This window comes from Syzygium oleosum, unplaced genomic scaffold (genome assembly GCF_021117445.2).
Source record: "Syzygium oleosum isolate NSW1041296 unplaced genomic scaffold, Sole_v2.1 Sole_v2.14, whole genome shotgun sequence".
NCBI classification, from domain to species: domain Eukaryota; kingdom Viridiplantae; phylum Streptophyta; class Magnoliopsida; order Myrtales; family Myrtaceae; genus Syzygium; species Syzygium oleosum.
In genome coordinates this window covers 200,433-216,068 of record NW_026607498.1, presented here as the reverse complement: position 1 = coordinate 216,068, position 15,636 = coordinate 200,433, and the positions used below count along the sequence as shown (strand labels likewise).

At 40.8% G+C, this 15,636-nt stretch overlaps 2 protein-coding genes and 1 long non-coding RNA gene across 4 annotated transcripts; all 3 read left to right on the top strand.

Moving 5' to 3' along the window:
- The first annotated feature begins 1,537 nt into the window (after positions 1-1,537).
- Positions 1,538-7,319, top strand: LOC130139908 (probable phospholipid-transporting ATPase 4). The gene is made up of 11 exons (XM_056317905.1): positions 1,538-1,948; positions 2,296-3,749; positions 3,854-3,964; positions 4,063-4,339; positions 4,789-4,877; positions 5,010-5,094; positions 5,524-5,733; positions 5,863-5,928; positions 6,119-6,217; positions 6,298-6,489; positions 6,615-7,319. The coding sequence occupies exons 1-11, from the start codon at positions 1,538-1,540 to the stop codon at positions 7,317-7,319; spliced, it is 3,699 nt and encodes a 1,232-aa protein (XP_056173880.1).
- A 2,264-nt stretch (positions 7,320-9,583) lies between these two features.
- LOC130139826 (uncharacterized) lies at positions 9,584-15,300 on the top strand. Of its 2 annotated transcripts, XR_008817887.1 has the most exons (5): positions 9,584-9,748; positions 9,909-10,011; positions 13,107-13,290; positions 14,924-15,050; positions 15,162-15,300. XR_008817887.1 is itself a non-coding variant. In XM_056317545.1 (4 exons), the coding sequence occupies exons 1-4, from the start codon at positions 9,668-9,670 to the stop codon at positions 14,946-14,948; spliced, it is 393 nt and encodes a 130-aa protein (XP_056173520.1). In that variant the 5' UTR covers positions 9,584-9,667; the 3' UTR covers positions 14,949-15,139. The 2 variants fall into 2 exon arrangements, 1 of the variants encoding a protein (XP_056173520.1); XM_056317545.1 differs by lacking the exon at positions 15,162-15,300 and having other exon boundaries at positions 14,924-15,139.
- LOC130139827 (uncharacterized) lies at positions 10,509-12,694 on the top strand. The gene is made up of 2 exons (XR_008817888.1): positions 10,509-11,559; positions 11,633-12,694. It is a non-coding gene; the product is annotated as an uncharacterized LOC130139827 (long non-coding RNA).
- Positions 15,301-15,636: the final 336 nt, after the last annotated feature.

The window sequence follows — 15,636 nt, the reverse complement described above, 5'->3', positions numbered from 1 at the left end:
AGGGCCGCCCTCGCTCGCCAGTGCGAGGCGGACTCGCCGACGCCGGCGAGGGTCGAACCCTCGCTCGGCGAGCGAGGGCGGCCCTCGCCCGACTCGCGAGGTCGACCTGCCGGCGTGGGCGAGGGTCGACCTCGCCCGAGCCTGGGCGAGGGCCGCCTCGCTGCCCTGTGCGAGGGCGAACCTCGTCCGACGCCGGCGAGGGCCGCCTCGCTGACGCCGGCGAGGGCCCCTCGCGATCCGGCGAGGCCCCCCCTCGCCGGAAAGGAAAAAAAGAAAAAAAAAAAAAGAAAAAGCAAAAAAGACGAAAATGCCCATAGACTAAATATATTTGGGTAAATGTGTCACAAAAAGCAAAGTTCAGGGTTTTTGGTGTCACAAAAAAAAGTTCGGGGTAAATGTGTCACAGATGGCAAAGTTTGGGGTTTTTGGTGGTTTTTTCCCTTAAATTTTTCTGCAATTTAGGGGTTCACACGCCAAGAGAGGATTAAAGTTTTGTAACAAATTAAACTTGAGAGTTGACCTCCAGTACTTGGGAATGGAGCAAAGATTCTTACCAAATAATTGATCTTGAGCTTTGACTTCAATTTTTCAACCGCTCTCATAAAGAACTTTCAAATGGCGACATGTGCATGATTATCATTCCAATCCATTCTTATCCAGGATTTGAATTTTTTTTCCTTTTGGGTGATTGGATGGCCATTTTCTGCAGTTGTTACAGCATAGTCAAATGATACACTAATTATGGGATCTGCACACTTGTCAATTCTTTATCAGATATTGTCTGAATTCAGACATCCGCAAGTTACGTCCACTTTGATTCTTTATGAATTCACCCCTGCAAGCTACTAGAGCAGGGTTTATCTGAACACAGGATTATAATATTGCTCCACTTTTCAACTCGTAAAGGGTCATTTTTAAATAAAAAAAATTTCCAAATGTCGAAGTCATTGTTTGTATCAAAAGCCAGATGGGCATTGGCCAGATGGGCATTGGCCAGCATGTAGTAGATGCATTAGTTTATTGATTCTGAAAGATGTTGACGGATTCTTCGAAGACTTAACGGAATGGTGAAGCTCCTCGGGTTGGCGGTATATTATTTTCATTTTTAAGGAAAGTAAGGCAAAATGGCAGGCCTGCATGATCCAAGAAAAACCCCAAAGCTTCGCATCGGACGTCGCTGTCCAAGAAGACAGACCAAAAAAATGCATCAACCTCCGAGTTTTATATTGCTGTGCAACATTGGAAAATGGGGACAATGCAATGAAAAAGTCGACTTCTTGTATAGCTGTTGCTGATATCTATAGTTGTGACCAGGTGAGTCAACGCCCAGAAGAGGACACAATACAGGTCACGAAGGGTAATTTGTTCTACATATATAGTTGAGATATGTGATGCTACGAAGGCGTGTTGATCCTGGATGGAGGGAACGCAGGATTGTAATTCTTAGGATTTCGTTTGGTTAAGGTCTGATGTAGTTGTAGGAGCTCCATTCACTTTATAGAGGGAAGGCGACTTGAAATTCTAGTTGGCAAGCGAAATGCAGGAGTCAAGCGGAAGAACAAAGAGGAAGATACGATGGAGCAAGCTGTACACATTCTCGTGCTTCCGGCCCCCCAATGCCGATCCAGTTCCCATCAAAAGCCTTATAGGACGGCCGGGATTCTCGCGGGTTGTTTTCTGCAACGAGCCTCATCTGGATAGAATGAAACCTCACAAGTACCCAACCAATTACGTATCCACGACCAAGTACAACGTGTTGACGTTCCTCCCAAGGTCACTCTTCGAGCAGTTTCGAAGAGTGGCCAATCTTTATTTCCTGCTGGCAGCAGTATTGTCCCTCACCTCGTTGGCTCCTTTCACTCCGCCAAGTCTGATTATCCCTCTCGTTTTTGTGGTTGGGATCAGCATGCTCAAGGAGGCGATAGAAGATTGGCACAGGTTCTTGCAGGTATGAGGACATTGAATTTTTTCTCTAGTCATCTTACTATTCCTCATATGTTCGTTGTTCATTCTTTTTCTTTATCGAGTTTTTGGCTATGTAACTTGAACCTTCTGCGGAATGGCCATAATGATCCTGCTAAAAATGACTTCCTAGGAATTTCTCGATTAACATTTTGTATTATGCTCGCGCTCATTCTAAACCATTTCAGTTTTAGAGTACTGCGAATTGGGCTTTGTCAATGTGGTTCTGTCCAAACTCATTTTAGTGCATTTAATCTTGTCTGTCATGAGCCAAAAATTGAAAAGTGCCTTGTAGTCTTGGACTAATGCTGTAGTTACTAAAACTTTTCTTAGGATTTGGAAGTGAACTCCCGTTTCGTGAAGACTCACATAGGAGATGGTGTCTTTGTCGAAAAACCGTGGCAACAAGTCTCCGTCGGGGATGTTGTTAAAGTACAGAAGGATCAGTATTTTCCCAGTGACCTCCTTTTACTCTCTTCAAGCTATGAGGACGGCGTTTGCTATGTTGAGACTATGAATCTCGATGGAGAAACCAATCTGAAAGCTAAGAGATGCATAGAAGCCACTCTCAGTTTAAATGAGGACGACACCATGAGTAAATTCAAAGCTACTATTTACTGTGAGGACCCGAATCCGAATTTGTATTCGTTCGTTGGAAACTTGGAATTTGAGAATGAATCGCACCCTTTGTGCCCTGCACAAGTGCTTCTGAGAGATTCCAAACTACGGAACACAGAGTACATATATGGAGTCGTCATTTTCACTGGACCTGACACGAAGGCAGTAAGGAACTCCATGAAGTCGCCCTCTAAACGTAGCCGGATTGAGAGGAAGATGGATCGTGTCATCTACATTCTTTTCTCGATGCTTGTTTTAATTTCACTGGTGACGTCTATTGCTTCTGCATTGCTTGTCAGTTCCCAGATGACGAGTTGGTGGTACCTCCGTTTACAAGACGAAGATCTATTCTTTAATCCGTCAAAACCAGTATTGTCGATAATTATGCAATTCATAAGGGCTCTGGTGCTGTATGGCTATTTGATTCCTATTTCTCTCTATGTGTCCATTGAAGTGGTAAAAGTACTTCAAGCTGTCCTCATTAACAAGGATATACAAATGTTCGATGAAGCGACATGCCAGTCGGTCCGAGCCCGCACTTCGAATTTGAACGAGGAGCTCGGTCAGGTATCAATCATCTTATCAGATAAAACGGGGACTTTGACCTGTAACCAGATGGAATTTAGGAAATGCTCCATTGCAGGAGTCTCGTATGGTGGCGACTTGAATGAAGTGGATCTAGCCGCTTCTCAAACGATGAATTCGGATATGGTTGCATGCAGGTCTAGTGTCGATGAATCTGATGCAACGAGCCAAAGCATCGAGATCTGTGAATTCCCCGCAGACGACATTGGCACTCAGATGGGTTATATAGGTGCTCCAGAATATTTAGAGAGTCAAAACTTGAAAAACCCGAAAACTTTGGATGTTCACGGAGAATATTCCATTAAGGGCTTTAACTTCAGGGATGGCAGGCTGATGGATGGGCGATGGACTCGCAATTCCCACGTGTTCGACATAACAATGTTCTTCAGAGTGATGGCTCTGTGTCACACCGGCATACCCACTACAGACGATCGAGCTGACAAGTTGAAGTTTGAGGCAGAGTCGCCAGAGGAAGTCGCTTTCTTGATAACCTCTCAGGAATTCGGCGTACAGTTCTGCAAGAGGACACAATCAGTTATGGTTCTCAAGGAACTCGACCCAGACTCGGGAAGCGTCGTGGAAAGGTATCCTCTTGGCTTTCTGATTCCATTCTGGTGTCGTTTATTCGTCTGTTTCCTTGAACATATGTTTTAGCGGTTGAGGAACATCCTCTCTTAGTAACATTCAGGGAGTACAAGCTTTTGAACCTGTTGGAGTTCAGTAGTTCTCGCAAGCGGATGTCCGTGATTGTGAGCACCGAAGATGGTCAAATCTTTCTTTTGTGCAAAGGAGCGGACAGGTATTCGCTGATTCCTGAAAGAATCAATCAGATCCAATTTTTGTTTGTGTTCTTGGGGCATCCTGAATCTCATAGGTCTATCTGATTTGCTTTCCCAGCATCATTTTTGAGAGGCTCGCTGACAATGGGAGGTCATACCAGGAGGCGACAAGTTCACACCTTTCATGTTACGCTGAAGATGGTTTTCGAACTCTGGCCTTTGGTTATCGTACTGTCGAAAGGGCCGAGTACGAACACTGGAACTCAATATTCACGAAAGCCAAGACCACCGTGGGTCCTGAAAGGGATGAATTACTGGAGAGTGCATCTGAAATGATCGAAAAGGACTTGATTCTGTTGGGGGTTGCCGCTGTCGAGGACAAGTTACAAAAAGGGGTTAGTTAATTCTCAATGTCATTTTAACTTTTCATTTTCTATATCTTTGGTTTTACTTTAGGTCCTTCTCTGATTTGATTGGAACCCAACTAGTTACATAAAGCTGGAAAAATAAGAGGTAGATGAAGTGTCAGTTTCTCTGGTTTTCATGCATTGAAGAACTAACATTGCTGAAAAAAACATTGTTCCATCTGTTTCCTTTCAACTGCAGAAATAATACTTCCACTCTTACTCAACAAAAAGAAAGCCATACTCCGGTGTTATTGCAAAACTAAGTCAATAAATCAGTTATTGTAATTGATACATCATCATCGATCATTAAGATGTTTATCAAGCATTTGATATGTATCTCCTCTACAAGTTTTTGGATAAAAAGGGACAGAAACTTATTTTACCTCTACAAAGTAGAACTTCTGGATTTAAAAGACAGTAATTCTTGATTTGCATAGGTTCCAGAATGCATAGATAAACTCGCTCAAGCAGGCTTGAAGATTTGGCTGCTTACCGGTGACAAGAAGGAGACTGCAATCAACATTGGGTGTGTCTCATCATTTGAAACTCGCTAGCTGTAATGATACTTGATCAGTTCATAGTATGGACCAATGTTTATGACCATCTTAATCTTGTAAAAAGCTAATCAGTTCATCTATTTTCTCTTTGCCTCTGCTAGATTCGCGTGTAGCTTGCTTCGACAAGATATCAAACAGTTTCATTTGAGTTCTGTCAAGGACTTGGGACGCAGCAACCAATCGGAGGCGATACTCGTAAGATTTCCGACACATGAATATTTAGTGTTGTTATAATGTTAATGTAATAGAAATGAGAAAATTCACATGCTTGACAATACTTTGCATCAATAATATTTACTAATCATACAAGAATTTGCAGTACTATCTATTTAAAATTAGTACGAGTCAGTGACTTGGTTCGGTCATATATCAATTTAAATTCTTTTTCCTTTTTTGGATGATCGAATATATATGTCAAGATCAGAAAAATGAAGGCAATAAGCATCAAAAGCAAGAGGGCAAAACATAGGTTTATGAGCGAAGTAGTCACTGCAATCAAAGTACCGGCAGTTGCGTTGTAACAATTTTTTAATTTGTTCTAGAAGATGTTTCAAATGCCTGAGATCCTCCGCTTCTTTGAGGTTGGTGATGACCAGCAGCGTATCATTTTTTCAGGCGGCGAAAAAAGATTTAGTAAGCCAAATCGAAAGCTTTTCTCAAGAAATACACGAAGAGCACGACAAGCACATGCCCTTTGCTCTGGTGGTGGACGGGCAGGCCCTCGAGATTGCTTTGAGAAGCGATGTGAAGGATCAATTCTTACGGTTGGCTGTCGAGTGTGCTTCTGTCATATGCTGCCGCGTGTCACCGAAACAGAAAGCCCTCGTAAGATTTCAGTTTATTTCTAAGTGTTATCGTCAGAAAGAAAATCCTGCTTATCTTGCTTAATAAGTTTTTCTATTCACACCCATAGCACTAAATAAGAGAATAATGACACTAAGTAGGAACTTTCAGATCACCCGATTGGTGAAGGAGTTCACCGGCAAGACTACCCTGGCAATAGGAGACGGCGCAAATGATGTCGGCATGATTCAAGAAGCCGACATCGGAGTTGGGATTAGCGGCATGGAAGGCATGCAGGTGAAGACTAGTGTCACTTCATGTCGCCTTTTTGACTAAGCAAATCTTTTCTGAATTCTAATTCAGACCCCCATTGAAAGCTGAACCATGACATGCTGTTAATTTACTTATTTGTTTATTTATGTTGCAGGCCGTCATGGCTAGCGACTTCTCGTTGCCCCAATTCCGGTTCCTCGAGCGACTCCTGATCGTGCATGGACATTGGTGTTACAAGAGAATCTCTAAGATGGTACTAATTTGTCCAAATTATACTCTCGAGGACACATGTTAGTGAACTTTTATATCTAATGTGTTGCATTTGTGTAACAGATCCTTTACTTCATATACAAGAATATTGTGTTCGGCTTGACGCTATTCTACTACGAGTTCTACACATCGTTCTCCGGCCAGGTACTGTATGACGATTGGTATATGACGGCATTCAACGTCCTGTTGACATCGTTGCCAGTCATATCCTTGGGAGTTCTTGAGCAGGACGTTCCATCAGATGTGTGTCACCAGGTAGAGTCTAAAAAAATCCACGAATCGCTGGTTTACTTCAAGTACTGCAAATAGTATGTCTTCTTCTTTTTCCTTTCTTGATTTATTACGGCTCACATACTTAACAAGCTTTGTCGTCTCTGCAGTTTCCTGCCCTTTATCAACAGGGTCAAAGAGGCATATGCTTCTCTTGGAAGAGAATCATCGGATGGATACTTAATGGCGCAGTTGCTTCCTTGATCATCTTCCTCTTAACCATACACGCACTCTCTTCAGTCGCCTTTTCTGGGAAGGGCAACGCCGCTGACATGGCACACCTCGGCACGATCACATACACATGCGTGATATGGACAGTAAATTGCCAAATTGCCCTCATAATCAGTCACTTCACTTGGATCCAGCACCTGTTCATCTGGGGAAGCATATTGCTGTGGTACATTTTCCTGCTTGTATATGGCGCGCTCCCTCCCTCCTACTCGAAAACGGGATTTCATGTGCTGACTGAGGCCATTGGAGGCTCTCCTAGCTTTTGGATCATCACACTGCTTGTGGTCGTTGCGTCACTGCTTCCATACTTCGTTTACATGGTCCTGCAAAGGACATTTTACCCATTGGACGACCACGTGATCCAAGAGATGAAGCACCGCAAAAAGGACGTCATCGACAAGCAGATGTGGTTGAGAGAGCAGCAAAACTCAAATAGGACGACACAAGTCGGGTTCTCAGCCAGAGTCGACGCGAAAATACATCATCTGAAGGAAGCTATACAGCGGAGGAGAGCATCAATCTACAAGTCATTCACCAACAGCCCTATCTACAGGACACTGCGAAGTAGCCCATTGTTCCAATAGCCGCAGTTATTCAGAATTCTGGGGAGAAACCGTGCTCGAGATTAGACATATTCTTTAATTAGTTTCCTTCGTAACACACACGAAAATACCGATAAAGATTACACTTCTTGTATGTGGTTCTGATAAAAGTTTCGCTTTCCTTTTCACTTGTCTAGACTATTGATTTGGGCAGTGGCTACTGAGGCTCAAGGAATGAACAGCATTGCTATACATGGGGCTCTTGATGTAGTTTACTGTAACTGCTTGCTTCGTTTTATGCTTCATGTGGTATAGTCCTGCTGTGGCCTTTTGGTTACTCCGTCTCTTTTGGGCAAATTGGTTCAAAGTCAGGTCGCTGCTCGTGAACTTGATCACTTACTACATCTACTCACGGGAAACAAAATTTTTTTTTTTTTTGGGGTTAAAGTACAACCAGGTTCAGGCCTGGCCAATACCGGCCAGGACCTTGCCGCGCTCGCCCTTTGTGGACCGTTTCATCTCCGATCGAGGCGGGCCCACTTTCGGGCGTAGTCCGGGCCGGGCCGGGCCGAAAATTTCATTTGAGCCCGGCCCGCACGGACCGTGGTTACTCCTGATGTGCAATGAGATTGATTAATTTGGGAGGCATTGTAGCCCGGTCAACTCACCTCGTGCTTCTTAGGCACTAGGCCTATTTGGTAAAAACTGAAAATTTTTAGGTTGTGAGAATCTAAGTGTTGATAAGTGTTGAAATTAGAGATAAAGATTGCTAGATGAAAATTTGAAAATCGATAAATATATATTATTAATCTCTTACCAAATATTAAAAATGAGCATTATTGGTAGGTTTTTCATCAATATAGTTTGAAGGATTTTAATTACCATTGATTATTATTCTATTGAAAGAATTGAGTAACCGTAATATTACTCAACAAATTAAGTGATTTTTTTTTTACTTAATTGAATCATTTAAGTCAAAACTATTTATAATTATCAACCTTACCAAAAAAAAACTATTTATAATTATCAGACTTAGTTAATTTTATATTAGTGCGGAATGTATTAATTTTCAGTACTAATTGGAGTTATCACACAAGAATCTGATAGCCATACAGCACGCGGCCCAGTGATAATGAAATTGGGAAGCGAGGACGCTACCATCACAGGTTGGGCCGAGTCGACTCTCATGCTCTGGAAATAGGTAAAGCAAAAGTTTCTATGAGAGAGGTAAAGGAGAGTTAGCGATCAAACAAAAAAAAATAGAATCTGATAAGTAAGGATGGGGTTACTTCTTAGGTAGAGAAAGTAGACTCCACGTCAACTTCGGCTAGCTATCTCCGGGTAAACAGGTATAGTAATCTCTTGTGCCTGAGATGACAAGAGGGAAAGTCTCGACTTCCTACGGGTCAGCTTGTGCTTTGCACAAATCTGTCAATCGACTAACTGACCTGTACCACCGGTTTACAGACTTGTGCGAAATGTATTAATTTTTAGTACTAATTGGAGTTATCACACAAGAATCTGGTAGCCACACAGCACGCGGTCCATTACTAAAGGAATTGGGAAGTGAGGACGCTAGTATTACAGATTGGGCCGATTCGACTCCCATGCTCTGCAAATAGGTAAAATAAAAGTCTATGAGAGAGAGATAGAGGAGAATTACGAAAAAAAAAAAAAATCTGATAAGTAAGGATGGGGTTACTTAATTCCTTTAATATAATTTAAAAACTTGGTTGTTACCATGTTAAAAGCCCAGAACCTACGGTAACATTCATCATTACATATTGGGTTGGTATAAGAAGGTAATATTACTCAATACCAATATTTTGGCTAGGCCTAATCCCAATAAAAAGCATCAACTTTACCTTGAGTGACAATTCTAACCTAAATTCTTTTTTGTCTCATAAAAAATCACTAACTTTCACTTAAATCCCAAGTATAGTTGGAACAATTTGAAAATTTATATCACCGGGGCTCAATTTTAGAACTCAAGTAAAAGTTGGTGCTTTTTATTGAGACAAAAAAAGTTCGAGCCAAAATTGTCACTCAAGGTAAAATTGATGTTCTTTTTTTTTTTTTCGGAATTAGCCCATTTCGACTATTATCGACACGACCTTATATTTTTATTTTGGGCACTTCAAATTGAGTACGTACTTTTGGTTTTACAAAAAAAGTGCAAATTAGTATCTTAAGTCGATTCTATTTTAAAATATCAAAAACAAAACTATCTAATCAATTTGTTTAATTTTAGATTATAGTGTTTAACCCTTGCAGTTAATGTTAAGCTCAGCTTCGCGGCAAACGATCACTGCCTTCTCTCTCTCTCTCTCTCTCTCTCTATCTCTCTCTCTGGTGTTCGGTCGGTCGGCCGGTCGGTCCAAGGTGCGTCTATGGATTCCGAGGAAGACATCCTGGGAAGCAACAGCGTCGAGGATGTCGCTTGGCTCTGTTCTCTGTCGGAATCGGAGCTCGTACGTCTTCCGTTTCTCCAATTTGCATCTCCGGTTTTCCAAGATTCCTCGCTGCGTGTCGTCTGTTTCCTGTCGAGATTTTTTGTTTCTGTTATTCTCGTTTCTGTTTGCGAAGATTTGACGAGGGATTGCCGTTGGGGGGGTGTTGTTTTTGCCGCAGGATCTTCTGATGAGCTTGAAGGCGCTGGCGCTCCAACGAGCGAGGGTGATCGGCCGGGAGCATCTCGCCGAGAGGTTCGATCTGAAGATGCTCCGAGCCATGGGTACGTGCCCTGTTTCTCCTCTCTTTAAGCGAATTGGGTTTTGTGGTGAGCTACTTGGGGGTGCGAGTATCTTCCTCTGCGACCGAAAAGAGGGAATTTTTTACCCTTTTCTGGATTTTTTTCTCGCCCGTGTAGGGAGTTGATCGGACATGTAAAAGATGATTTTTTTTTTCGGGCTGCGGCACAAATTTTTGCTTCATGCTTTCCTCCCTTGATGTAATGGAATGGGTTGAGGTTAACTTTGGCTGAATCTGGTGTTATGGTTGTAGTTGATAACGTGAATGCACCATGTTATGGTTTCCAAATATAGTTCCTGAGCGTCCAAATTGATGTCCATCTGTAATTTTGGTTCAAGGAAACAATGACAAACGCATTATCTGCACCAGCTTCTATAGAATTTCCTATTGTTTTATGAGAAGTTCCTAGTCCTCTATGTGCTCATGTTGTGGTGTATAAAGTTTACTGGGTGAAGCTCTGTTACTGTACTGGTAGTTCCTGGAAGGATAACCACTCTTTGTAGCCTTCTGTCGTCCTCTTTTATTGGATTTTTTTCCTTTTGTCAAATCAAGTCAAAAGCCTACGTGGAGAATGCTGCAAAATGTTTATTCGAAGTAGGGGACTGACTGTCTATTCAATGATTTGTTGGTGCTGGGTTCCTGAGTTTCCCAATCTGTTAGCAATGTTCCTGTTGTCACGTTTCTCAATCCGTCGGCAATATTGATAGATCTTAGTTTTTAATAAGATCTATGAGTAGGGAGTTAGGCAGGGATTTCATTGATTGACAAAGTTGATGACTAGACCATCTATATGTCAGGGAGATTCATGCATCCATTCTTGTCGAGATTGTTTCTTGCTTTCTCATACTTTTGCAGCTAGTTCCAGGTATCCCTAAGTCCACATGCTATCTTTACTTTTGTATACATGGGTTACTCTAGGTGCTTATGAGTTATGGATGGATGTTGGTTCTAAGGGAGAGTCGGTAATACGCGTGTTAGAACTGAAAACGAGATGCAAAAATGCTGTGCTGAGCAAAGAAAAAAGAGAGAGAGGGAAAAATAGCCTCAGCCATTTTAGGGGGTTTTTATATATATGTATAAAGTCCTTGAAACCTATGCCAACTCTATTGTGTTTTCCAGGTTCAGTAGTGATGCTATCTAATTCCTGTTGGAAACCTTTTTGAGTTGAATAAGGAATGAGTTTTGCTCCTCCTGCGCTTTTTAAAATTTGCGCTTCTCATATATTTGGGTAGGGACCATATGTAGGTGCTTATTGCACATGTTATGTCCTTCTCTGTTGGTCTTTCATTGCTAGGGACATTAAAGTTTACTTAGATGTAGTAGCTGATGTAGTCAGAGAAGCAAAATATAGCAAAAGGAACAAAAACAGGGCTAAAATACCTATTTATACACCCTTGATCTAACATAACTACTTCTAATCTATACCATTGGAGCTTATTAAAAGCCACATGACTGGGACATGAGTGTTTTTTAACCTAATAACATATTTAAAGACTCAATAAAGAACAAAACACTTAAAAATACAAATAAAGTTTATGCTCCTACGTCATTCTCCCTGGGTTGGAGAGAGTCAAGCTTAGTGTTGAAAACATTGACGAACTAAGCGTGTCTCTGGATCAACCTTCTTCATCTCCTCTGCCAAAATCCAAGGAAGGTACCAGATTTACCGAACCATTTCATTGGGAACTTTCCATCCATAGTACCATTCCTAGTAAGTATTATTCTTTGATTGGAGAAAACTCGGCCTTGATGTAGCGGATTCCTTCCAATCATCACTAATATTCGAATCCCATCATCAAAGCAATCGAAGTTTTCTTGCTTCCCGAAAGCTTGCCAATTGATACTTTCACTCAAACCCTCAAATTGATCAGGAATGACAAAATTTATCATCAACATGAACAATACTCTCTCTTCTTCTTTAAATTAGCCAGCATTTCCTTCACATGCTTGCTCATCTTCTTCTTTAATACCTATTGCATATTGATAAGTAACTGAATCAAAACCTTCAGAAAGACTTTTCCCCGGCTCACTTGAACCATCAGTACTTTTGACAATTCCATCTTCTGCCAGTAAATTTACTGCAAACGCTTTGTCTTGATCACCATAGTCAATCCCGTACAATTGTTGCATGACTTATGTCATCATCTCATGTAACTGTTGTTGTTTCATTGTCAAAATCTTCACGGAAAGGATAGATCTCTTCATCATGATCTAAGGCATGATGCAGTAGCTCTTCCAATCCACGTTTCTCTGGTCTGGCATCATGAAAGGGATTTTCATCAAATATTATTATTATCATCCTTGAAACCACCTTCCGGCATGTCCAGGATCGCAGTGACCTTCTGGATTCTTCATATGGGCTTTCACAGTTTCCTGTCACTGCAAAGTTTGAACAGCCTGCAACAAGTCTTCAATCATACATCGCATCTCAGCCATCTCTATTTGTTGAGCTTGATTGCCTCTTCCATGACCTCTTCCCCGTCCGACCATCATGTCGAAACGAAAACCGTAATTGCAAGTTGGAATCGTTGTAGCTCTAATACCAATTAATAAAGGAAAACCGTAACAAGGGGATCTAATACCAATTTGATGAGGTCGGAGAATTGAAAGATAGCAAAAAGAATTAAAACAACTTGAAGATGGAACAGAGAATGGTTATTCTAGGATTTATAAAAATCAATGATGTTTGTTGAATGAGGAAAAACTAATGACAAAGTGAGTAAAAGGCCTACTTGTGCACCCTTGATCTAACATAATAATTTTTAAGCTTGACCATTGCAGCTCATTAAAAGTGACATGACTACTACATTTCTGCTTATTGGCCTAAAAACTTGATATAAGACTTGTTAAAAAGAATACACTTAAAATACTAAAAGAGATCAATAATGTTCCTGCATCAGTTGCTTTCTGTCATCACATGTGATGTTGCTGTTGTAGCCTTGACTTAAATGGGTCATTCATATGTCTCCATTCTCTCAGTCTTCAATAAGTTTTTATAGCTCATATGCATGAAAGTTTGGTTTAATATATGCATTCTGACCTAATTTTTTTGTTTTTATTTTTTGGGGTGCTTTATAGGGATGATTTTAATGGAGCATCTCAAAGGGAAGGTTAAGGATTTGGAAGGAATCCCTGGTTTGGCTGGTTCTGCCTCACATCTAGATGCATCCAATTTATTGAAGTCGAGTCTTGAGAATGGTATGACACTTGAGGACATAAAGGCATGTCTGGATACTCATTTGAAGAAAGGACCATTAAAGAGGTAGGTCGTTGCTTTTATGAATATGTAGTCAGTCCTGTAACTTAGCTTATTTTATTATTTTTTATTTTATTTTATAGTGGATCAACCTATTGTGAATGATCACAGTTATTTTTACTTTGCAATGTCCTATTATTTTTCGAATACTTGCATAGTTTCTTTGGCTACTGTTTTAGGGTTGTGGAAGTATGTGTTAGTGTGCCTTAGGGTGAACCACTAAAACTAAGTTGACGAGGATACTGTGATTGAGGTATTGTATTCATTAGCCATTTCATATGATTCGCATGATGCAAAAGTATCAGCTTTTCTTTGGTTTATAATTATAACAAATAATTTGGTGATGGTATCTGTATGCTATTTTGAGTTGTTCAAGCCACACTAATAAAACACACAAAACTGTAGAATGATGTTGGATTTCTTTTGCCCTTTCTGGATTCTCATACCTGTTTTTTGCATTCTAATTCGTTCCCACGATAGTCAGTGGAGTATGCTTTATTCAGGGGGCTTTGTCAAACACGTTAGAGCACAAAACTGACCTCAAATTGAATGTTATAGTAAAGGTGGTATCTCTTACAATGAGCTAGCTGCCATACATCTTATCTGATTTAAGCCATAGATTGGTCTGGAGCACCCATAGCCTGCACTTGGAAGGAACTTGACAATACCTAGGAATGAAACCAATTATTTCTTTGGCAACGTCAAGGAGAAGCTGCTCAGTCAGACTTCTGTTATGAAGAAAGCAACTGAGTGCAATATTTCCCTTGATGCTTGACAACATAGTACCCTTGTTATTGGGGAGACATGTTGTCTCTTATGGACTGATTTCCCAGAATTCTGTGGTTTTAGTTGCTTTTACTCTCCTACTAAGCCAGTGCTGTGTTCTGGAAATCGATTGGCTTTTTAACTGGTCAAAGTGGGTCAAAATTGGAATAGAAGGAGATGTATCTGGATTATGGTGGCGAAAGTATGGCTGGCATTGGTTTTTGTCACTACGAGAGATGTGACATTGCATTCAAATTTGACTTCCCAAATCGGCTCTCTATTATTTGGAAGAGCATTAGTGTGATTTCCAACGGAAAGAAAAAGAATGATCTGATTGGAAGATCACAAAGTAGATTGATTTGATTGACAATAGCGAAAAAAGGGATATGTCAAATCAGTTAAAGAAATAAAGATTCTCATATGCCATCATGTAGCTTGTTGAAATTATCTTCACATTAGCAATATTAATGGTTTTGGTTTTTGACTTCCAAGTGGAGTATTGTTCATGCTAAAATTTTACTTGTGAAGTAATTGGAGTTTTTTAATTGTTGTAGTGAAAGAGGTTTTCGTACAATTACCTGTATCTGATTCTGAGGCTTCTACTGCAACATAAGATTTTTCTAGAATCTGTTCCATGCACCAATGGAAAGAAAATAAATTTTACAAGGGGAATATACAGAAAGGAAAACCTTCTCTTGATATCCAGCAGCTACGTTATGCATGCATGCTAATATGTTGAATTGCTATCGAATCACTTTTCAGTTGAGAGTTGTCATCTCAAACTCCTTTTGTGGTTTGTTGGTGTCAGCATCTCATATTCACAAACTATCTTTATTGGAAGTTTATACTTCTTTCCTCTATTTGTTGATGCAAGGCAACGCGAAGAAGTGACGCCATAGGAGAAAAGGCAGGATGATGAAATGTAGAAGTTTGTATGACCTCATCAATTCGAAGGGACGAGTAGAAGATTTTCTAAGCCCTAGATGCTTCCTTTGTTGTTTGTATGTATCAATGGTTCTGGCATGCTCATAAAGACTTCCATTCTGCTAGCTCTTTTCCCAAGTTGTTTGCCAATTCTCTCTAATCAACTTGCTTCTCTGAATCGCTTACAGGCACTGATAACATACACAACAATACAGCAAATCTCAGTTGTCATTTGCTCAGCGCAGTTCTGAAGCTATGGGGTAAAGAAACTAGTGCGGGCGATTTTCTCTTAGCATATACATTGTTATGACTCTAATATATATGTCACATTAATTGATCAAGGGCGTTGAAAGAACCATCAGTCGGTGTACTCATTGGTTAATTCACTCTCGCCTTGTCATATTCTCTCCTTACTGAGATCTCTGAGTGTGGTCGAGCTGTGACATTCGAAGAGGTTGCTGGCATTTACATAAAAACCTATATGTTGTTGACGGAGATGCACCTTTCTATTCATGTGTGTGCTAGCATGTGCTTATTTTTATCTTTGCATGACTCTCTGGTGGTGGTTGACTTTCGATCACAGTAGGACTTCCATCGTGGGGATATTCACTTACAAAGTGAACAGATGCGCACGAACACGCATGAGAATTATATGTATGCGCA